The 24,551-nt window shown below is 46.1% G+C and overlaps 1 protein-coding gene across 2 annotated transcripts; it reads right to left on the reverse strand.

The window, feature by feature from the left end:
• Window positions 1–1,023: 1,023 nt before the first annotated feature.
• ELOA (elongin A) lies at window positions 1,024–16,407 on the reverse strand. 2 transcript variants are annotated; one of them, XM_082834544.1, is made up of 11 exons: window positions 16,292–16,407; window positions 11,425–11,481; window positions 10,533–10,639; window positions 8,824–10,000; window positions 8,333–8,447; window positions 7,134–7,289; window positions 6,933–7,030; window positions 5,702–5,882; window positions 5,338–5,449; window positions 4,574–4,749; window positions 1,024–3,592 (listed from the first exon to the last, which is right to left on the reverse strand). In XM_082834544.1, the coding sequence occupies exons 1-11, from the start codon at window positions 16,364–16,366 to the stop codon at window positions 3,531–3,533; spliced, it is 2,316 nt and encodes a 771-aa protein (XP_082690670.1). In that variant the 5' UTR covers window positions 16,367–16,407; the 3' UTR covers window positions 1,024–3,530. The 2 variants fall into 2 exon arrangements, with proteins under 2 accessions (XP_082690670.1, XP_082690669.1); XM_082834543.1 differs by having other exon boundaries at window positions 8,818–10,000.
• Between the last annotated feature and the right edge of the window lie 8,144 nt (window positions 16,408–24,551).

Here is a 24,551-nt window from a genome sequence, read left to right on the forward strand (position 1 = left end):
TACCGTTGTGATAATCGAGATAATGTATGTATATGAGACCATGGTTCCTGGAACATGGTAGGTATATAACCAGTGAGCTCAGTTACTCTTACCTGACCATGAGCGCCAGACTTGACGGCATGTTACTCTATATCCCAGGGTCTAATACAGGTCCTGGATCAGCAAATGTTGAATTAATGAATAAGGGACAAAGGGCTAACTTACAGACACCGGGTAAGATCACCCATCGGATACCACATTCCATCATTAACTTCAATGTATAGTAATTTGGAACAGTGAGAATTAGATCCAGTAAAGAATTGGGAAAAGTAAGTCCAGACCATACACCAAGAATACCCTCTTTAGGAGAGAAGGGATCATCATAAAACCGTGTTGCCATGCGATGTTGAGGTTTGATGTGAGAACCAAGGCTCTTGATGGATGTAGGGGCTGAAACCAAGCCCTTGGCTCCACCCACGAATGCTGCAACTCTGGCAGCTCAGCCAGGGCCAACACAGCAGGTTCTTATTAAGCCCTTGCTGCCACGACCTTTCTGCCTGTGTGCTCACTGTGCTCTCATTAGGAAGCCAATGTAAGACTGAGGAGACCTATCTGGGTCCTCCACACCCGCTGGAAGTGACTGAAAAGTAGAGTGGCACACACTTTGCAGTCAGAGAATCTGGGTTTGAAATCCTTTCCTTTGCCACTTACTAGCTATATGGCTTTGGCTGTCATTTCACCCCTCAGAGCCTCAGCTTCTAACTGTAAAACGGGGTAACAGGTCAGTCCCAGGGTTCCAAGTGCAGTAAGGGACAGTGCATGGTCCCCACCAAGTGCTCATTTTCATCTGAGTTTCCTTGCTTCGCTCATAGGGTTCTCTCCCTTTGAGTCTCCTTTTCCCAGACCTGCGGTGCTACAGTACAGACAGAAATCCAGCATCCTTTATGGCCCAGCCCAGGGATTAAGATCTCTGCCTCACAGCCCAGAAACCAGACATTGTGACCGACTTCCATTCTCTGACACAATAAGGGAGAAAGGAAGAAAGACAACAGTATATGGTGTTTTTGTTTTTTTTTTAATTTAGACATGGAATTTTCCTTCCTTTTCATATAACTTATCTAATTAAAATATTCATCTTGGTAGTTACCACAAAAAAGTAACATAGAAAATTGTATTTACATTTTGGGACCAAAATACAAATGAAGAGCAAGGTAATACCTTGCTCCTTTCCCTCCCACTTCCCGGAAAGAAAGGAAAAGCCCCAAAGAAACTGCTCATTACACCAAGGATCACAAAGGTTAAGTTCATTTGCAGTTCGGTGATTTGTATGTAGTGTAGCACAGAAAAAAAAAAATTGCACAAGTTTTCACAAATGAGACCAAAGGTTCAACATCATCCTGTGTCTGCTCTGCAGGCATTTCAATAACCCAGGAGAGGCGGTAGCTTAGAAACTCAGTTTTTCCTCTTCCCTCTTCTCACCAAGTCACATCCCTGATGCAGACAGTCTTGGAGGGGGAGAGGGAAAGATCTGGCTCTATGCAAACAGGGGTGATCCAAAGATGGACAGTGATGTTGGGATGTGTCTTTTCTTCCCTCCCTGCCCAAAGACTCCTAAGAAAGGAAATTAAATCATACACAACTGTATCAAATATGAAAAACTGGTTTCAATGGTAAAGACGTGAACACACAGGTAAGAGACAAATTCAAGGCGTGGACACCTAGAGGAAGCTATTCTAGGCAACAGGTGTCTGGCACCTGACCCAGACGCTCATTTGGTTTTAGATAAGAGGCTTTCTAATATCACATTTGGGGAGCAGGCTGGGGGACTGGTGGAATGGTAATACAAACAATCAAGAGAAAGAATGCTTTACCCAATTCAAAAATACAGCAAATTAAAACACAGCAATACTTGTGTCCCTCAGGTACCCTGCACAGCAACGCACACTGAACAATGCTTCTGCTGCACAGACTTCTTGCTGCATCGCTCTGCAGTCTTCAGAGTTAGCCTGACTGAGGTCTCCAGGATGGTTAAAAACAGTGGGCTCCATATTCTGGGCTTTGAGTGAGCTTGTCAAAGGGACTGGTAACTGCCAAGCTCCATGGGCTATCACACTAACCACGCCCTCAATCTGCTTCTCAGGTTTCTTAGGGATGGGCTTCTCAAATTTATAGTATCTACTTCTACCTGGGTCACAACCAAGTGGGTTCCTACTAGATGAGTGTCCTTCAACGGTCAAGAAGGACACTGACACTGTCCTCCTAGTTCTGATTTCTCCCACTATGTCAACTCGAAAGTGAGATACTCCCTTCCCAAGACTGGTGGATGCCCTTGTGGCTCCCCCATCCTGATGCTACAGCTCAGACCCTTTCCTTAAACTGGCCCTTACCTCCAAGTTCTGGTTTAAAGATTCAAAAAGTAGAGAGAGTTTCAAGCTGCTAAGTTCTCTACAAAACATAGCAAATTGTTGTGCTCTTTCAATCACATGATCTTACCTTTTAAAGAAAGGCAAAAACAAAACCAATTTCCAACACAGCATTACCTTTTAAAACCATTCACTTCTAGTAGCAATTCACAGGGACTAGGAGATTACAGTGCTGGATTTTAAAACTCTAAAGTTGTATTCAGGGGCCTACAGAAAGCCCTGCCATGTGGTTGGGGCTTGCCCCATGCCAGTGGGGAAAAGGAAAAACAGGGGAGGAAAAAAACCCTAAAGTTTTGAATTAGAAACTGGAAATTGTAAAAATACTGGAGTTCTGTGCCCTCTAGTGAGCCTCAAAACCAGTGGGACCTGGCAAAAAGGATGGGGGGAAAGACTCTAGAACTTCCCTTAATAAATAATTCCCTGAATGAGGAGGGAAGAGATGCACCTGCACAGGACCTCAAAGCAATTGAGGGTCTCAGAGGTGGGGGGTGTCCGACCTGAACACTGCCTGTCACCACGCCGGGGCTCCCCCTCCAGGAAAGGCAGCCCAGGACCCATTCCTCGCTCTACGTGCAGCACGTGCCACACAGGTTCTGGGGACACCCAGTCCTCTCTATGGGCCAAAGTCTGCTCAGGAGAGATGAACTGGGACAGGGGAAAGGCTTTCAATAGGCTTTTGTCTAACAAAGAACCCTAAAAATAAAAGGCTAAGTGTGTGGTAGAGGACGGGAAAAAAAAAAAAAAAAAAACCCAAAAAACAAAAAAAAACCTGGGGGTAATATAAATACAATCTGGGGGCAATATTTATTAATTAAAACTATGTCTTATAGTTTACAAAGAAGGTAATTAGCAACAAAGGTACAATTGACCTTAAAATCCTCAGTGAGCGTGAGGCTTCACATCTTCAGAACTCGGAAGTGCTCGCCAGGCAGGGAGGCGCAGCTGCGGACACAGGCACAGGCACGACGTCTGCTGACTGTGCAGGACTCGGAGACCAAAAGCCTCCACGAAGCGAAAGATCCTGGTCTTCTCTGGAAGTTCCATTCCCCAACCCCCCCACCCTGTCCTCGTATTCCTCCCCGCAAATTTCATTTCCAAGCTAAGTCATTTCCAAGCTAAGTCCTCAGTTTATCGTCGGGAGAATCTGTTCTTGAACGCTTTAATCGTCTTGGCCATCATTGGGGCAATTTCTGTGAAAAGAGAAATAAGGCAGTTGTTTCAGATCCACGGCAGTGTGGACACCAGCGGTTCACAATCAAACAAAGCCTTGTTACTCTTGGCTCTACACAGCCAGACAAACGGATACAAGTAGCAGTTATCTGCCAACCCCATAGAAAAGCAGCAGCCCAAAGGTAACACTTGGCCAGCACCTGCCAGGCCCCTGACCATCACCCCCTCTAATTCTCACAACTTCATCAAGACTCAGGCTGGACCCTGTACGGTAAGTGGCAGAACTGGAGTTCCAGCCTTGCCAGACTCTGAAGGCCGTTCTGAGCCATAATTTAACTCTGCCTCACCAATATCCAAACCAGCCAAAAGCACCCCCTCCCGCACCTGTCTGTCCAGTGTAGCAACAGGTCTGAGATGAGCTAAATGCACGTACCACCTAAGAATGACTAGCCTGCCCTCTAGCCTGGTTAACCTGAACCGAGCCAAAGTGCAAGTCAGGACTCCCACCCTCCTGTGGGCCCTGAAGTAAATACAGAATAATGCTTTTCTTAAGTTAGGACACCGCTGTAGAATATTGGGGATAGTCTACAGTAGTAAAGTTAGTAAAATACGAAAGAGACCCAACTAGATATAAAAAAAATACTTGGAAGGTGGGGTTATAAGGTTATAAAACTTCAATAAATTATTTAGCTGTTAATAATAACAGTTGGAAACTCCATGTTATTTCCTGGAGAAACAGGTTTACATTTAGGTTGAAAAAAATAAAAGAAAAAGAAAGCAGAGTACCAAAATGAATATTCACTACGATCATAATTTAAATGACACGTGAAATATGCGCTACGAACAAAGCAGGGGAAGGAGACCCTGACATTTAGACCAGCTGTGTGCAAGGCATCACATACGCTACATCTAACACACAAAGTGTGATGCAGCAGTAATAACATTAGAGGGGTTCAAATACTAGTTTTGAAATAGCTGAGCAGGAGCTCCAAGTTACCTACTCTTCACAGTCGGTTTCCTAGGATCACAGGAAACAGTGCTGCTGACCACGGGTGCCGAGTGCGCACTGCTGGTACTCGGGCCGTCGTAGGCCGGCTCCTCGGGGCTGGCGTTAAAGCTGTTGCTGCCGCCACTGCCCAAGCGGCTGCTTCCTGAGAGGTACGGCGCCGGCTTGATCCTGCGACACAGAGCAAAGCCGCTAGTCAAGAGCAGGAGAGATCTGCCCCCGGCACCAACAGCCTGAAGCTGGCTGCTCTGAGGACTCAGTTCTGCGGCTTTGACCAGTGGACCTAGTACCCTAGATTCTGGTGATGGCTCGGAAGTGACTGTGGTAGGCCTTCAGAATGAATGATAATCTCAACTAACTTTTCACTGTTTAGGTGTATTTTGACAATGCTAACGTACTTAGATAATTTAGCCATCACAGTAATATGTTCTTTGTTTAAATGGGGCAAGGGAAAGCCTTAGGGGATGTGTCCCAGAAGCCAGGCCCTGTTCTCCATTTAGTGTTGACCACCACCCCACCTCCGACCCCACCTAAGGGCAGGAATCATTATCCCGCCCACAGTGCAGTCAAGGACACTGAGGTTCAGGGAGGTCAAGTGCCCAGATGGTCAAGGTCAGCCTGCAGAACCCACTCTGCACTGCCACGCTTTCACCCCCAAAATGAGTCGCTCTTGCCCCTGGGCTGCCTCTCAGGGCTGAAAGATAAGCTCTTGGGCTCTCGCTCTGAGCAGGCAGAAACCACAGGGGACAGAGATCTTACCTGATTTTCTCAGGCACAGCTGCACCTCCTGTTCCAAACTTCTCCTGCCTCCTCCGAACATCACGAGGTGGCTTGGCCACAGAGTTGACAAAGGCCATTTTTGCTTGTCGGCCTGCGGACAAATGGAGATTAATACCTGCCTTCTTGAGCTGAGATGCTAAAGGTAGGGGATTATCAACCCTGGAAACCCCTCTGTAGGGTAGCATGCATAGTGGCAGAAGAAACACCTCACCCTTTGCCCTCTTCTGCAAATGCAGGAGAGATTTGGGGGCCAGAGGTGATACCGTAGCTGAGCCCACCACGGCCCTGCTGTTGACCAGAGCACAGGGCTCATTATTCTGCCAGACCCACGCTGCCCCCTTACCTTTGGGCTTATTGGCGTGCGCAGATCGGATATTCTTTGTGAGGAGTCGCAGCCGCTGCTCTCGCGCATCCTGAAGCCGCAGGTACATCTCCCGCCACGACTCATACTCCTCTGGCCTTTCATCCTTAAAGTCTCGGTGACAATGAACTTTCCATAATTGATCCGTTTCTTCAATTAATACCTAAAATCAGAACCAGGACATCATTTACATGCAAGTACTCTTACACATCTCTTTTCCATCCTTAATCACCCAGGGGGACCAGCTTCCTAATGATATTTTGGTCCTCTTAGTAGTGGTAGTATATTAAAATACCACAGTTCTAGGAAAGAAACCCTAATCACTGAATTAAAAAATGTTAATTGTGGGCTTCCCTGGTGGCACAGTGGTTGGGAGCCCGCCTGCCGATGCAGGGGACATGGGTTCGTGCTCCGGTCTGGGAAGATCCCACATGCCGCGGAGCGGCTGGGCCCGTGAGCTATGGCCGCTGAGCCTGCGTGTCCGGAGCCTGTGCTCCGCAACAGGAGAGGCCACAACAGTGAGAGGCCCGCGTACCGCAAAAAAAAAAAAAAAAAAGTTAAGTGTGAGGCACTATACTAGCTGCTTTTGGGGGTTGTGGGGCTAGGAGAGAAGGCAACACAAAAATTAGTTTAAGATCAGTCTTTTCCTTTAGAAAATCAGTACAGGGTAGGAACTGGGAGGAAGTCAAATCCAGGCATTTCCCCATCACTACACTGAACTGCAATGGCCAGGGGCCACTTAAGAAGGATATGTCATAGATCCTTTGAATTAGAGACAGCTAATGCAATCAGATGAGCATCTCCAGCATTAGGAGGATTTGGGGATAGATCTGTTTGTCTCTAGGAGGCACCAGCCAATCTTATATTCACCAGACACCTGAGTGTCAACACATAGCTCTGTCCCTGCCCTGGATCCCAAGGGTTGTGCTGCTAGAATTCTCCCTTGACCTCTGTAACTAGCCAAGCTCAAGGGAGGTGTGGGAAATGGTCCCCTTCTCCCACCTTTCAATCCCATCTTGATTCTAGCCCAAGAGGCCTACTTAAGATGCCACAGGCAGGTGCTAAAAACCTGCCTGTTTAAAGGCCCATAGACAAACCCAGAACAGTGATCCGACCACCACCTGCCCATCATCGTGGCAGATTCAGAGACAAAGCTACTTCTGGAGATGCAAGCCAGCACACTGCCCTCTTCCCATCCCAACAGGATACTCACGTGATTGTACTCCTCTATGCGATATAACTGATCAGGTGTACACCTCTCCAAAACAGGTTCAAGGAGAGAATATGGGACGCCTCCCACTTCAAAGATTGCTGCAGAGAATCAAAGGGGAAAAGCACTGAGTAGCGGCAAGTCACCCGGTGTCCCAGTGCCACAACAGCGTGCTCAAGAGCAAGAGAGAAGCATGTGACTTACAGTCAATGTTGTTTTTAAGCACCCGGATGCACTGCTCGTGCAAGGTCATCATTTTGGGGAGATAGGCACACTTGGAACCAGAATAGACCTGCATCTTGGAATTCATTCTTCGTCCGGTGAATCCAGCTTCTTCCTCTTCCTGGGATGAGGAGAGTGCTGTAGGGCAAGAAAAACAGGAGTGTAAGTTACAAAAGGCACTGAGCAATACAGTGAAAACTCTCCTTCCACCCCATTCCCCAGCCTCTCAGTTTCCTTTCTCAAAGACAACCAATGCTACCAGTTTCTTGTGTCCTTCCAGAGAGTCTATGCAAAAATAAACTAATATTTATTTTATTCCTTTTTAACCAATCAATAACATACTATAACCATTCTGTCATTTACATTTTAGAAATCACATCAGTACATAGATTTTCTACTTCTTTTTTTCAACGGCTGCATAGGATGCCACTGTGTGGATGAACCACGATCCATCTGTTAAGTCTCTTGCTAAGGGACACCTATGTAGCATCTAATTCTTTTGCTATTAAAACTAGCCTTTATTTATTTATTTATTTTTTGGCTGCGTCTGGGCCTTTGTTGCTGCGCAGGGGCTTTCTCTAGTTGCAGCAAGTGGGGGCTACTCTTTGTTGTGGTGCGCAGGCTTCTCATTTCAGTGGCTTCTCGTGTTGCAGAGCATGGGCTCTAGGCACATGGGTTTCAGTAGTTGTGGCACACGGGCTTAGTTGCTCCGCGGCATGTGGGATCTTCCCGGACCAGGGATCGAACCTGTGACCCCTGCACTGGCAGGCGGATTCTTAACCACTGCACCACCAGGGAAGTCCCTAGCCTTTTTTTAAAGCCCCTATGGAATGTACAGAGTAAAAGGCTGCTGGTAATAGCAGCAGCTAAGATTTAGCAAACACTATGTGTAAAAACCCAGAGCTCAGAGCTTTACCAGCATTATCACTTTCAATCCACCTCATAGGCAGATACCATTATTACTCCCATTCACAGACTATGAAACTGAAGTCCAAGGAAATTAAGTTGTACCCAAGTTCATGTAACTTGTAGTAAAAGCCAGAGCTGGGATTCAAACCCAAGCCATCCAACTCCAGAACCTGTGCTCTTAGGAAATGCATCAAAATCTGATGGCAGACCATGAATGAATTTTTAAAACCATTTTCTCCATTAAAAAAAGAAAAAAAGACAAAGACAATTACCTTTTCGCTTTGGTTGGAAGGCAGATATCAATTCAAGGGAAGGAAGTGGGCGGTAATTGGCCTGTATCACAGGTAATGGAAGGTCTGGTAACACTGGCAGCACATCGCTGGGGACCTGCAGAGAAGAGACCAGTGACTGGAGAGCCTCTTTCTACAAGCACAGCTCTTTCCCACAGTCGACGCCCAGCAGTGTTGACGTGGCAGATAACTTCACAGGCACATCCAGCCTGCAGGAGGGGTGGCAGCTGTGCCTGACACCACCTAAGTCAGGAGATACGGAGAGATGGGCCCGGCACAATGGGATGCCTCAGAAAATACTTTTCTTGGGTTCTACTGACCCTGGTGGCCAGACAGGCCGGGAGGAAATTACTTCACACTGAAATTCAACAGGCCACGGGAAAGCCAGCCCAGACCAACAGCGGTGGGGTCGTCCCGGGAGCTCTGCCAGCCCAGGTGCTCTGGCTGGGAGGGGCCACAGGGCTTACCTTTACCTTTTTCAGCTTGGCTGAATGGGATCCAGCTGGCTGAAGCTTCTCTGACTTGTTTTCGTTCACCTTAGGTAATTTCTGAACTGAGTCCAAGTTTTTACTAGTGCTTTTTGAATCATTTTTTTTTAATCCTTTTTCTCCAGGAGTCGTGGTTGAAGTTTTCACAATCTTTTTCTTTTTCTTCCGGGGCTGGTCATAGCTGAGGTATGACTCAAAAGACATGGTGGGCTGCTCGAATTCATCATCCACATCTGCCTCCTCAGCTTTAAGGAAGGAGCCCACGGACTTTCTATCTAAATGAGAAGGTTTTACTTTTCCTTCTTGAGCCTTTAGGTTGTTAGAAACCTTCTCTTTTGCCTTGGGCAACAGGTCTCCTGCCCCCTTGCCTGTGTCTAAGCTTTCTAGACTCTGCTTGTTTTTGTCTGATTTGGTTTTCTCCGGGTCTCTGTATTTTGGCTTTTTAAGGTGGTTGTCTGATGCCACCTCCAAGGGGGGTAAGAGCTTCTTGGCGCTGCCCTCTTTTTCCTTCTCTTTCTTGACACCACTAGAGGGCGCTTTCTCCTTTGTACTGTCCCCTGAGGGTGGCCTCCGCCGGTTTTCCTCTTTGGAGATGGCCTTGTGTGATTTTTCTCTGCTCAAAGACGACTTCTCATCTCCTTTGGAATTCACCGCACGTTTTTCTTTATGGGAAGATCTGTGCTCCTTGCTCTGACTCACGACCTCTTTCCCTTCGGCTTCACCCAGGTGTCGTTCTTGACTGACCCCCAGTCTGTCCTGAAAGGCATTACTGTGGCCTTTGCCAGGCTTCTGGTGTGAAACAAAGGGCTCGTGGTCCTCCTCCAGGGATCTGTAATGGTCCACAGACATCTGCTGAGGGCTGGCGGATGACAGTGGGGACTGAACATGGCCGTAGTCCGAAGATTCGTGGTCTGAAGAGTAAACTGGAGAAGCTCTGTGGCACCTCTTCCTCTCGTCTCTCCTCTCGTGACTGTGAGATGCTTTGTGAGGCCGCTCAAGCTCTCTGGGTTTCTTCTGCCTGTTATCAGGACTGCACGACTGGCTGCCGGAGGCTCTCCAGCTGCCTGGGTAGTCCCCCTCCCCCTCCCCCTCCTTAAGGGCATCCCTGGGGCGCTTTCGAGAATTGCTCTTCTCAAAGTCCTGTTCATCAGGCTCAGTGTTTCTAAAATAAAAGAAAAAGCAGATGAAGCAGACATAAGTCTCAGGGTAATCCTTGTTCAGAGGACAACATCACAGGACCTGAACTCACGAAAGAGATGAAGAGTTTAGAGTTAGAAACAAGGTCTTGGGGAGAAGGTAAATGGGTTCTGCTCAAAGATACTCAGCTAAGGTTTAAAACTGGGAAAGCCCAAATATTCAATAAGTGGAAAATGACGAGTTTAACTACAGGACACAAAGAAGATCAAACATCTTGGGAAGTGAAAATACTTAAAAAGCTTTTCAACACAGGGAAATATTTAACTTGTTACATTAAAAAAGAGCTGTCATTTACATCAGTTTATTCACAACTACATAAAAATGCCTTTTAAGAACAGGTTAGAAAGAAACATTCCAAAACGTCGATAATGCTTATCTTTGGATGGTTGAATTAAGAAATTTTTATTCTTATTTCTATTTTTAAATGTTTTCTAGTATTCTATAATGATCATGGATTATTTCTTATAATTGAGGCAGAACTGAGGAACGTTTCTTACCGTTCCACAGGAACCAGCTTCTTCCACTGGGCCACTAGGTCCTTGGCAAAGCTTCCGACATGCTCATGTTTTCGCAAGCTATTTACCGTTTTCCCAACCCCGGTCTCCTACAAAATTGACAAAGGAATTGTTAGAGGGTTGTAGAACTAGGCTCACAATCTTCTAAAGAAATAAGACCTCCTACTTTTCAACAAACCAATACTTCCTTCCAAAAACATACCTTGCAAGTCTCAGTACAAACTTACTTTGTGTCTGTGCCCCAAACCTCTAATGATACACAGTAGCAAAGTGCACCAGATTCAGAAGAGGAAAACACTAAATTAAAACACTTCTAGAACTTTAGCAATAATAACAAGAGTGATCATGGCAGGTGTTAGGCACTGAGCTAAGAGCACTGCATACAGTGTCTGAATTAATACTTATCATATGATAACTCTGTGAGGTTAGGACCTGCCCCATTTTACAAAGAAGGAACAGCCTAAAGTCACAAACTTGGATTTGAATCCAGGACTAGATGCCAATGTTCTTTTATTTTTTAGAAAAAAAACTGAGATAAAATTCACTATTTTAACCATTTTAAAGTGTACAGTTCAGTGGTTTCCAGAATACTCACAATACTACACAACCATCACCACTAATTCCAGAACATTTTCATCACCCTAAAAAGAAACGCTGTTCCTCCCAATTCCCCCCACTCCTGGCAATCACTAAGCTAACATTCTATCTATGGATTTGCCTATTCTGGACATTTCATATAAATAAAACCATACAACATGTGGCCTTGTGTCTGGTTTCTTTCACTTCTAAAGCCCATGCTCTTACTGTACAATCCCTCTGGTTGGGAAGGGGAGGGGATATAGCTATATAACATCTAAAATTACACAGTTCTTACCGCAAGAATGTCTACTGTAATAGGCAAGGTGGAGAGTTTCTTCAGATATTTCAATAGCTGCAGAGAATAAAATAAACATTAATTTCTATAAAATCATAATCATTCACTGGAACAAATAAGAATAATATCCAGTGGTTAAGTACTTACACTGCTCTGTAGTATAGAGTATGGCTGTTATCCTTATTTTACAAGTGTGAAAACAGACTCGAAAAAGTTAAGGTACTTGCCCCAGGATGCAAGTAGGGCAGGATTCACTTAGGTCTGCAGCTTTAGATTGCGTGCTTTCAGCCACTATGCTACACCAAGGGGAAATCAAACTTAGAGAAGAGAATCAAACCTATCAGCTCTAAGAAAAGTAATCAACAACTATCTTTCTGCCCAGTTTTGAAAGACACTTTCTGAGAAAGGAGCCAATTTTAGGAAATTACTCATGCACCCGGCATAGAGGAAAGTAAAAAGGAGAAGAGGTCTCTACAGAAAAAGGGTATCATGTTTCCAGAAAAAGTGTGTTTAACAGAACTGGGTTTTTTCGATAGAAGTGGGAAGCCAACACCAATTTCAAGTTGCTAGAATCAGAGCTTTGCCGTTGCAAATGGTGAACACAGAATGTCTGGGTAGATTAGAGAAGCAATCTGGGTTTGGTCACATTTCTTTTCTGTATTCTCTTGAGCTAGCTCAAAATCAGATAGCAGAGCTGTTAAGACAGAGTTCCAGAGTCAGAGACAGGCTTCAGTTTGGCGCTGCCACTTCCTTGTGGGGTGATCTTGTGCAAGTCACTAACCTCTCTGAACCTCAGTTACTTCATCTGCAAAACAGGAACTGGATCCTGTCTGTACTTCACAAGCTGTGAGGATTCAGAGAGACAAACCATGTGCAGTCTTTAGCCATAGTGCCTGGAATGCTATACAAGCTCAATAAATGCTTCTTATTAATCATTTCATTCATCAACTGACCATTCTTTAAACGGCTACCCTTGATCCTCTACCAGATATTCCCCAGCCAATTCCTACTCGCTCCACTTCTACCCAAGGTCATGACTGCTATGCCATTCTCTAGGAAATAGTTATGTATATATAAGTATACCTACCTTTCGAGGAGTGCTGAAAAGTACAAGTAGTTCAAAATAGATTAACTGTGACTACCTTTATATTTAAATATCTGATAACAAGACCTGTTCTTTTCCTATGTGTAGCCCAGGCTACAATTAGTATGCTATATTGCTACTAGGTGGAGTAGCAAGTATGTTTTTCTGGTCATTCTACTTCAATAATTACTGAACCTGGTTGCTAGGCAGAGCAACTGGATCACATGTGATAATCTTGTTTTGACTGGGAACATATGAGAAGCCAAGTGGTGTATCTAAGGAGTTTCACCTTCATAGTTGAGTGAAAATTATCCTCCACTTCGAATTCGATCACCACCACCATCCAACTCAGGACAAAGTATATGTGTATTTCTTGTCATCAAAGCTATGGGTGCAAAGATGAATGCCAATTCCTTTTCTTAAAGGAAAATTTAGAATCATTGAAAAGGGTAAAGACAGGTTGTCTCCTGTAATGCCATTCCCTGGAAGGCATTTATATACTATTTACTGTGCACTGGCTACTATGCTACGTCCTTACATGTGTTACCTCATTTCATCCTCATTAACCAACTCTATAAAATGGATATTATGTTCCCCATTTTACAAATATTAAAACTGAGCCCAGTGAGGTTAGGTAACTTGCCTAACAAGCGAGTAGGTCAAGTGTGTTTACCACAGCATGTACTACAAAGTCAGGAGAAATAACCAACGTAAAGACACTGTCCTTAGAAGACCGGAAAAGGAAATGGAGCAGTAGTTCATGTGCCTCTTAGCACACTCGACACAAAGCAGAAGAACCCCTCCTTAGTGTTACGTTGTCAGGCAGTTTAGAGTCCACAGAGGAAAGAAGGTCACCATCAGGACAGAGTCCCAGGACCTCTACAAAGGCCACATATAAGAACGGGGCCACAGCTTCCCTGGTGGTGCAGCGGTTGAGAGTCCGCGTGCCGATGCAGGGGACATGGGTTCGTGCCCCGGTCCGGGAAGATCCCACATGCCGCGGAGCGGCTGGGCCCGTGAGCCACGGCCGCTGAGCCTGCGCGTCCGGAGCCTGTGCTCCGCAACGGGAGAGGCCACAACAGTGAGAGGCCCGCGTACCGCAAAAAAAAAAAAAAAAAAGAATGGGGCCAGAAGTCACTGAAGGTGTGTTCATCTCAAAGCCCAGCACTAATTGGAAGTATAAGCGCTGCCTTTCTGCTTCGTTTTGGGTTAGGAGGGATGGCTTAAAAGCAGATGAAACTAAATCCCTAGAGATATTCAAACCAATTTAGCCCAACGTAAGAGAAAAAGGGCTTCAGAGTCCCTCTATTTTCAATGAGGTTCAAAGAAGAACAAAGCGTTAAAATGATAAAGCACTTTGGGTATCCTCAGTTAGGTGGAAACTTGCTGTTATCAAACCTAGGGACCAGTTGTAGTTTGCAAGAACTGATAACAAGTCATTGAGAAATGTCAAACATTTGCACAGTCCACGCTTAAGAATCTCAGTTATCCTCTGCACACTACTTCATCACAAAGAGCTAAAGATGTTCATAATGTCGCCCTCCTTCTCCGCTTGGCTTCAAACTGTGTTCTTCATAGTTTCCACGTTCAAACTGTAACCCAGGACAGGTAACTTTACCAGCCATGAAAATTGTTTCTACTTAAATAATAGGAACCAAGTGACCCTAGTTTGCCTGATACCTTTTTCCCCAAGTAAGCCTAGATCATAGATGGGCTTAAAGTGAAAAGAGAGTTACAGTTAAACACCTATGTTTAATACGAGAAAATCTATGAATACAGGTGTGGAATCAACCGTTTGGCTAATAATGGTTTGAAATCAAGATTTAGTTGTAAGTTCAGTACTGCCATATAATCATCTTGCAATTTCAAGAACAACCTGTGGGAGCTTGTTGGGTTAACAGAAGGTTGAGAAGGCCAGTGTGCCAGCTTGCAGTTTTCCCTCTGCATTAGCTCATTTGTGAATGCCAACTGTTGTGCCCTTTGCAAAAATGATCTTCATAATGCAAAGTCAGAAGCTCAGGGTGAGTTTCTATCTGGGAAGAGAAAGCCCAGATTCTCACAATCACTAATAGTTCAAATAGGGTGTGAAGTCAAACAAACCTTTTCTTAATTTGAAATTTCATGCACATCAACTACTGGAAAAGCTACTTCAAATTTTAAATTCTAGTGGGAAAATGACTGTAGACACTACACAGTGCATTGTTTTTAACCCGATGGAAGACCAAATTGGGGAGATGGGGGCGATTTACATCATATTGCTCTAGGGTTTTAAAAAAAATCAGTCACAAACCTACAGTGTTTGGGAAAACAAGCTAGTACTCGGAAATAATGACCATTTATTAGATGCCCACAAAGGGTTACTGTAAAAAGAAACTTGTAAATGTGTCTGTCCACTAGGTACTGAAGCCATTATAGAAAATATAACACAAATCAAGTGAAAGCATTTCGGTTTTCACAGACTTAAAGCTAAAATGTCGTCCTGAAAAAGTGGATCTTTGAGCTAGGTATGCATGAGAAGAGTTAAACAGTGGTCTGATAGTGAGATGCGTTGAGCAGCCTTTAGAAACGGAGGGAAAAATACCTCACCTATGACAGGCCAAGAAGAGGTGAAGAGAAAGGGGCCGTTCAAGAAAAATTGTAAAGAGTGGAGATTAACATCTACTGAGCACTTCTGCCTTTTGGTTCTGTCCTGGGAAGAAGCAGGTGAGGAAACTGGCTTAGCAAGGAACATCCCTAATGTCCATGGCTGGCAAATAAATTAGAACTCAAATCTCCTCACCACTTTATTTCGACTGCCTCCCTGGATTATTTCCTCTTCAAAAGCCACTCTGGGGTTCAGAGATCCAACTCTTACAACACTGTACACTCCAGCTATAATGCTGACAGAGAATGTCAAACACCTTGAGTGTTTTCATCAATGTATTTCAATTAAAAAAAAAATTCTAACATCCACGGGACACTCTCCCAGACACCAAGAAGCTGGATGGAAGAAAAGTCGCAGAGAGAGAAGAACGCATTTAACTTAAGAGAATAGTTAAGGGGGAAAAAAACTAGCTGAGTGCACTTAAAAATGGTTGCCCATCACTCGTAGCAGCCAGAAAAGGTAGCTCTTACCTTTCTATCAAGGCCAGAAGAAAATCTAGCTGCAGCTTCTAAGTCCTGTTTTTTTTTTCTTTCCATTTACAACCTAAGTTTTTAGTTAGGGTGACGTGAGGTTTATTTTGTTTCGAAAGAGATTTACTGAGAAAGCGAAAAGGTCCACGCTCTAATAATCAAGCCAAAGCAATAAAAACGTCTTAAAGACGCAGGACCACACACCGAGCCTAGACTCCATCAAGCACAGGCAGAACCACCTCCTCCCAACAAACATCAAAAGACACTAAGAAATCAGAAACATTTCGCAGGGTGAGGAATGGAGCGGGCAGGAGTTAACTCCGGGCGAGCTCTCCCGACAGGAAACAGCTGGCCCGGGACGCCGGGGGAGGGCTCCGGGAGCCCCGCCGACACGCGGTGTCCGCCCGGAGCCCGCGGGCGCCCGGCCCGGGAGGCAGGGAGGCCGGGCCCGCCGAGGCGCGCCGCCCGCCGTGCGGGGTCCCACCGCGTGGGCAGCGGCCAAGGGCCACTAACTTCCCGATCGCAGGCCGCAGACCGGCGGGGCCGCGCTCCGGGTCCGAGCCCCCACGGCCCCGGCCGCTCGGGAAGGAGCCGCACCGGGGCCCGCGACCGTTACGGGGCCGCGCCGCGCCCAACACCCGGCCCGCTCCGCGCTGCCCACTCGCTCACCTTCTTCGGGTCCGGGTTCGCGGCCAGGCGCGCCTGCAGCTTCTCCACAACTTGGAGCGCCGACTCCGCCGCCATCGCTGTCACTGGCGCGGCCTCCTCGCCGGAACTGGGCTCGCGTCGCGTCCTCTGGCTGCTGCTCCGCCCTCCGTGCCTCCCCCGCGGGGACGGAAGCGCGACTGGTCCCTTCCGGGCCTCGGCGAAGTGGGGTGTAGGGGCCGCGGGGGGTGGGGGGGCCGGCCGGCTGCAGGCCCCGCCCCCACGGCCTGTGGTTGTTGGGGTCCGGTCCTTTGCGCCCTCCCGGAGCCGCGTGCGCCGGGAGCTGGAGCAGCTTGGCCCGAGCGCGTCGGCTTCGCACTGGTCGCCGCTGGGCAGCCTCGCTTCTGGTCCTCGTAGTGCGGAGCCACGGCCTGGAAATCCACTCCGGTGTCCAGCCAAGGCAGGATGAGACCACTGCGCCGGACCTTGCCTTTATAAATCCTAGCCCGCCCCCTTGCGCTGTGAGCCACGCCCCAAATAACACCTGTGTGTGGTTCCAGGGTGGGTTTGCGGCTCAGGAAATCAGGGATTGACGCTAGTGACCAGCCTTGATTGGGCACTAAGCCCAGTGGTTGAGCTAAGTTTCACTCTCAGTACAACCCAATGAAACGAGGCATATTATCCCCATGTTACAGATGAGGAAACTGAAGCTCAGGGAGACTAAATTAACTTGCATGTGGTCATGTAACAGGAAAGAAGTGAAGCTGGAATGTGAATCTAAACAGTCCAGGTCCACTGTGACCGCACATCTCTGAACAGGTCAAGGATTTGAGGCCCAGAGAGTGAAAGTGATTTGTCAAAATTCAAACAGTTTAGCTACAAGAGGTAATAGCCCGTGTCTCACTTTCCCCAAAAAACAGTGTCTGGTACAGAGGTACCAAATAAATACTTCTTGAATGAATGAATGAATAAATGAATGAATGGCTGTTTCCTCTAAATCAGTAGGGCCTCAATCAGACAAGCCCAAGACACCATCCTTGAGGGCCCTTACCCTCATCCTAGAAGCACTAAATTTTACTATTAATAAAGTATTATTACTACTAAAAAAAAAACAAAACTACTAAACAGTTGAAAATTGGTTTAAAATACCAGCATTGATTACATCTTGTTTGATTAGATGATATCGGATTACATACTAATCTGATCACCATCAACAATTTGGCAGTGTACTGAGCCTGACCTCCCAACCAATGTGGGAAAGCCCAGGGGCTCTTCAGGTCTTGGCTCTGGGAAAGGTAAAAGAAACAATATAAATTGTTTCTTCAAATGAGCTTTCATTCACTCCGTAAATTGAGAAGCCCCCCTCTCCCCCCCCCCCCCCCCCCCCGCCCCGCACTGTGTTCCCACCCCCTCTGCTTGGTGCCCTTTCCTCTGCAACTAACACTTTTCAGGGTGTAAATTGTCACTTTATTCTTCTGCCTTCTCACTGAGCTGTTTATTTATCAAGTGCAGTGACTGGCCTGTCCAACTTTATTTTATTTTTTGGCTGCACCACACTCGTGTGGCTTGTGGAATCTTAGTTCCCTGACCAGGGATGGTACCGAGGCCCCCGCAGTGAAAGTGCTGAGCCTTAACCACTGGACTGCCAGGGAATTCCCTGACCCGTCCAACTTTAAATCTCTGTTGCCCAGCACAATCCAGTCCATATAATCAGCATTGGATAAAAAGTCCATAAAGATTAATAATCACCCATTCAGTGCTCTAAGACTCAATCATGGGGTGTAATGGAAAACACATCAAACTGGTGTGAGGAGACTTGGTTTCTAGTCCTGGCCCTAGAATCTCCCTTTCCTGCACAGCAAATGCTTTTTGTAATGAGGTGGATAGACCTAGAGTCTGTCATACAGAGTGAAGTAAGTCAGAAAGAGAAAGACAAATACCGTATGCTAACACATATATATGGAATTTAAGAAAAAAAATGTCATGAAGAACCTAGGGGTAAGACAGGAATGAAGACACAGACCTACTGGAGAACAGACTTGAGGATATGGGGAGGGGGAAGGGTGAGATGTGACAAAGCGAGAGAGAGGCATGGACATATATACACTAACAAACATAAGGTAGATAGCTAGTGGGAAGCAGCCGCATAGCACAGGGATATCAGCTGGTGCTCTGTGACCGCCTGGAGGGGTGGGATAGGGAGGGTGGGAGGGAGGGAGACGCAAGAGGGAAGAGATATGGGAACATATGTATATGTATAACTGATTCACTTTGTTATAAAGCAGAAACTAACACACCATTGTAAAGCAATTATACCCCAATAAAGATGTTAAAAAAAATGCTTTTAAATTTACATTTTCAATGCCTTCCATTTTGAAAATGTAACATTGGTGTAATGGAAAAATGGGCCCATTCCTGATGCAGAATTGCTGACTAACTGACCTGGCATATACTTAGGCCACATGGAACACTTTGTGCAAGTTACCCAGGGAGATCTCAACAACGGGAATGAAAAGAAACAATGTATGCTGCTGGGGGGTATGCACCCCATCCCTACCCCATCTATGCCAGCCTGAGGCAGGGTTACCTGCAAAGTAAAGAACTCTTACGCTTGAATATTTGTCTATGTCTCAGATCAGTTAATTATGTCATATGTGTCATTCTGATTAAAAAGAAAGTTTTTAACCAGTTCTAAAGTGATACTCTGTTCACTGGGGGATTACCATCTATCTAATCCTTGGTTTATGCAAGGATTTTCAACAACAGAATGAGTTCTCTAAAGTCTGAGGCTGTTTTGTCCACCTTGGATCAGCAACACCTAGCACACAGGTGACATTCCATAAAGGTTTCTTGAAAACTGAACTAATTATTATTCAACTTAAGGCCAGCCCAGAGTGTCATCTGAAAACCTGAGGGGGTTAGCACTATACAGCCCCTTGTGAGAGGACTTAAAAGACTCATCTTTTAAAACAACAACAAAGCATGTTCAGAAGGCATGTTTAAGGCTATCCTGGGAGACAAAAATTGGCAGGGAGGCTCGCTCGCTTCTGCTATGCACACTTTTTGCAACAAATATGTTCCACTTTTATAATGAAAACAACTTAAAGGCATTTTAATTTTGGAAAAGAGCAATCCCAAGCTGGTTGGCACTAGAGTCATTTAAAACACTGAAAGACAAGGTGGGGGGGAACAAACAAAAACAAAACAAAACAAAACAAAAAACCAACCACTTTGTCTTTGATAGCAGAAAGGGGCCCTTGCCTTTCATGGAATGGTCAAGTGGGATTCTGTGGGCTGGACAGTGTGCTGGGTGAGGAATACAGGTGGGTGAAGGGCTTCCCCCTTGGACCTCGCCTGGCCTGGGCTCTGCCACTCCTCTCTCTAACCAAGTGGGCGGCATCTGAGGTTTGTTGGGCGGTGCATTTAAAGGACACAGGATTGGAGCTCAGTGACACCTCTACCAATGTTGGCTGTGGTCAAGTTACTTAAACTGGCTGAAATTGTTTCTTTATAGATTTCTTGTGAAGTTTATTAATACGTTATATTAAGTAACTGACATACAGTAGGTTTTTTTTTTGTTTTTTTTTTGCGGTGTGTGGGCCTCTCACTGTTGTGGACTCTCCCGTTGCGGAGCACAGGCTCCAGACACGAAGGCCCAAAGGTCACGGCTCATGGGCCCAGCTGCTCCGCGGCACGAGGGATCTTCCTGGACCGGGGCACGAACCCGTGTCCCCTGCATCGGCAGGCGGACTCCCAACCACTGCGCCACCAGGGAAGCCCAGGTATTTTTTTTTTAAAGAACAAATTATTAGAGAAAATTCATTGCCTTAGTAAAAAGAATATTATGTTCTGCTGTAAAGGAGAATATAAAACCATCTGGGCAGTTTCGTTCTGCACAGCTGTAGCCACTGTTCTCTTCCCCAATGGGCTCATTTTTCTGAATTGACTACATTCATCTTTGTTTCACATACTTAAACATGTTCAGTTGGTGGTTATTTTACTTAGGGATGGCATGTTTATGAGTTTCACAGGCTGGATTTGCCCTCCTCAAATGTGGTAATGCAAGCAGAGACTGCCAGCTCCAATGGTGTCTGAGAGTCAAAGTCCACACCTTTCATAGACTTGCCTTGAAGTTCAGTTAAACTCTCTACTAACTAGTTAGGGATATCAGGCCTAGAAACCTCCGGAGGCCCTTTGTCTTAAGAGGGCAGACTGAAGCATTCTGCAATGCCCATGGAGAGCAGTCCACTGAGAATCTGTATTTATGGGACCGGGGCAGGGACGGGGGTGGGGGCGGGGAGCTACTATAAAAATAAAGGAGTATGGGGCTTCCCTGGTGGTACAGTGGTTAAGAGTCCACCTGCCGATGCAGGGGACGCGGGTTTGTGCCCCGGTCCGGGAAGATCCCACATGCCGCGGAGCGGCTGGGCCCGTGAGCCATGGCCGCTGAGCCTGCGCGTCCGGAGCCTGTGCTCCGCAACGGGAGAGGCCGCAACGGTGAGAGGCCCGCGTACCAAAAATAAATAAATAAATAAATAAATAAATAAATAAATAATAAAGAAAGAAAGAAGTATCAAGGATATACTTTGATACTACGAATTTATATAAATTGTATCCAGGTAGTAACCTAACCACCCGTCCCTTAGCTCTTTACCTTGTTTCAGTTTTGTTACAACATCTGTTACAATTTGAAACTGCCTTATTTAGTGGTTCATGTTTTTATAGTCTCTGTGAGCTCTGTGAGTCCCCTCTGTGAGCTCCATGAGGCATCACTGTGGCTAAAACTACCTAGAACATAGTAGGCACTCAATATTGACTGAGTTGAATGAAAGGTCTACCTCACGGAATTATTGTTTGGATTTAATGAGATTACATGTGAACATACCTGGCAAAGTGCTATCAACCAACAATGTTATCTTCATTAATCCTCACCATCCATTTTATAGATAAGGAAATTGATGCTTTGGAAACTTAAGGGACACCATGCCCTCAGCTCCAGAAAGTGAGAGTGTGGTTGTGGTCTTTGCTGAGAATGGCCCTTAGAGGTAAGTTGTTAGAAAAAGTGTGAGCTAAATAAAAGCAAATTGCCTGGCACACATAGGGTCGGACAGTAAAGAGAAAGAACAGAGAGGACGGAGGGAGAAGAAGGAGAGATTGATTGATTGGATTAAGTCTGGATCTATTAAATTTTCACCCCCACTATCAGCAAAGGTTTAGGAACCCTCTGAGTTTGGGTGTCCACAGGTTACAAATTCTCAAAGGGGTCCGTGTCTCCCTTATCTCTTTGGGAAAACCAACCAACCAACCAACCACTGGGTTAAGCAGAGAAGATTAAGAAGGCCCACCACCACTGAGGTGGGAAGAACTGCTGCTTGTTGAGTGCCTTATAGGTGGCCCAGCTCTGGGCTACCTTTATATGTTATTTCTCCACCTTCCAACAATCTCATGAGGCATTTTAAGGATGGAGAACCCAAGGCTCAGAGAGGTAAAGCAACTAGCTCAAACGTGGTAAATGACAAACCCAAAACATGAACCAAGGTCTGCTCAGCTCGGAAGCCCACACTGGCTTGCACTCCATATGTGAACACCTGGGTGCTGGTCACCTCTCCTCCTTCCCTGGCTCATTGCTTGACGCTGTCGAGGCCTGCTTCCTCATCTGTTAACTGAGGAGGCCTGATGTATCAAAGCAATGATAACAATAACAATGGTGGTAACACTACTACCAATTCTTGGCACTTACAATGTGCCACACATTATGCTAAGCAATTTGCATTAACTATCAACTGTACCTATAATATTGTTCATTGCAATATAGATATCATATAATCTCCATTTCACAGATGAGGAAACTGAGGATTTGTGACCTACCTAAAGTCACAGAACTTGTAAGCAGCACAGCCAGGAGTCAAAGCCAGGTTTGTCCAGCACCAAAGCTCAAGCTCTTTGACCTTAAGCTGCCTTGTTTCCCCTTTTGCCAGAGCGGCCACTTGGGAATACACCATCCAACTGACACACTTCATTCCTTCATTTCTTCATTCACTCACTCCAGCCTTGGTGCTGGAGTGGACCGAGAAAGGGGAAGGGCAGCACCAGATGAATTGGTGAGGAAGGCAGGGGGCAGATTATGGAGGGTTTTAGAGACCATGGTAAGGACTTTGTATTTTATTGTGAAGTTTTATGGATCCCAGGTAGGGGAGTGGTAAAACCTATAAACTAATTATTTTAACACTGTAGACCAGGTGTCAAGAATTAAGGGCTACAGGGCTTCCCTGGTGGCGCAGTGGTTGAGAGTCCGCCTGCCAATGCAGGGGACACGGGTTCGTGCCCCGGTCCGGGAGGATCCCACATGCCGCGGAGCGGCTGGGCCCGTGAGCCATGGCCGCTGAGCCTGCGCGTCCGGAGCCTGTGCTCCGCAACGGGAGAGACCACAACAGTGAGAGGCCCGCGTACCGCAAGAAAAAAAAAAAAAAAAAAAGAATTAAGGACTACAATTAATTCGATACTGTGCTTTAAAACAAACTCAACAATCCCTTATAACAGTCATCTGATCAGAGAGACTTGACCTAATCACCTTATATAAAGTAGTGCACACATGCACACACACCCACACACCTCTGTCACTATATTTTTCTTCAAAGCACTTATCATCTCCTGATATACACTTGATCCTTGAACAACACTGGGGGGTTAGGGGCGCCGACACCCCTCGAAAATCCCCATATAACTTTACAGTCAGCCCTCTGTATCCATGGTTCCCCATCTGTGGATTCAACCAAACTTGCATAGTAAACATAGTCGTATATATATGTATGGGAAAAAATCCGTCTGTAAGTGGACCCATGCATTTCACACCCATGATGTTCAAGGATCAACTGTATTTCATAAAGTGTCTGTCTCTCCATCCCTAGAATATAAATTCCATGTTTTTGTTCACTGCTTTATTCATCAACACCTAGGACAGTGCCTGGCACACAGTGGGCAGTCAATAGATATTTATTGCATGAACAAATAACAAAGGTCTGTTATATGCCCCTGCAAAGAACAGTGTACATTTGCTATCTATGCTTGTTCATCGCCTCAATCAATATGAATGTTGGTTTCTATTCTCACCACTCTACTGAAAACAACTTTTCAAGGTCACCAGTAAAATCCCAACTGCAACATCGGAAGGTGTTTTTACTGTGGTGGATCTCTCTGCTGTACCTGACACTGGTGATTTCTCCTCTCTGGGAAACTCCATTTGTTGGCTTCCATGACATTTCCTCTCCTGATTAACTTTGAAAGTTTCCGACTGTTCCTTTTCTGTCTCCTTCATGGTCTCCTTTCCCACCACTTCTCCCCCCTAAGTGCTGTAGTTCCTCTGAGTTTAGTCCTGGGCCCGCTACTGTTATGATACCACACTGTCTTTGGGCATTCTCATCTATTCTCATGGCTTCTACCACCATCTATAGGCTGGTGATTCCCAAATCTATAGGTCTAGTCCCAAACTTTAGATTGCCTGGATGGAGAGCAGAATCTATCTGGATGGATATTCCTCCTCGATGTCCCCCACGGTCCTATGGCTCAGCAGGTTCAAAGTGGAACTTGCCATCTTCTCCTTCAACCTCCTTTCCTCTAGTGAGCTAGGAACTGCTGAGACCGAGATGATTGAGAACACTGCTGCCCCAGGACTTCCATCTACCCCTTCACAGAGGAGGGCAAAGATCGGTTTTTAGCCTGAGAGGAAATGCAAGGAAGCACTCACACCAAAACGGCTGCCCCCATAGCTGGTCTATTAGAGGTTCAGCCTTGAGGACTGCCTGTGCCCAGTAGTTCTGCTCCGAACCCTCATCCTGGCTGTTTGTTGGGCATCTCAAATGCGAGATGTGCACACTTGACCTCACCATCCTCCCTTCCTAAATCACTGTTCCCCACATCTGTAGGGGGCGCCATCATCTACCCGCGTTCCTCCAGGCTTGAAACTTGAAAGTCATTCTTTTTTTTTTTTTTTTTTTTTTTGCGGGTACGCGGGCCTCTCACTGTTGTGGCTTCTCCCGTTGCGGAGCACAGGCTCCGGACCCCCAGGCTCAGCGGCCATGGCTCACGGGCCCAGCTGCTCCGCGGCACATGCGATCCTCCCGGACCGGGGCACGAACCCGTGTCCCCTGCATCGGCAGGCGGACTCTCAACCACCGCGCCACCAGGGAAGCCCTGAAAGTCATTCTTGATTCCTCTTTTCTCTCCTGTGACATTGAATTAATCCTGGTGATTTTCATTCCCAAACGTTTCTTGATTCCATCTTCTC

Source organism: Leucopleurus acutus, assembly GCF_964270905.1.
Source record: "Leucopleurus acutus genome assembly, chromosome: 2".
NCBI classification, from domain to species: Eukaryota; Metazoa; Chordata; class Mammalia; order Artiodactyla; family Delphinidae; genus Leucopleurus; species Leucopleurus acutus.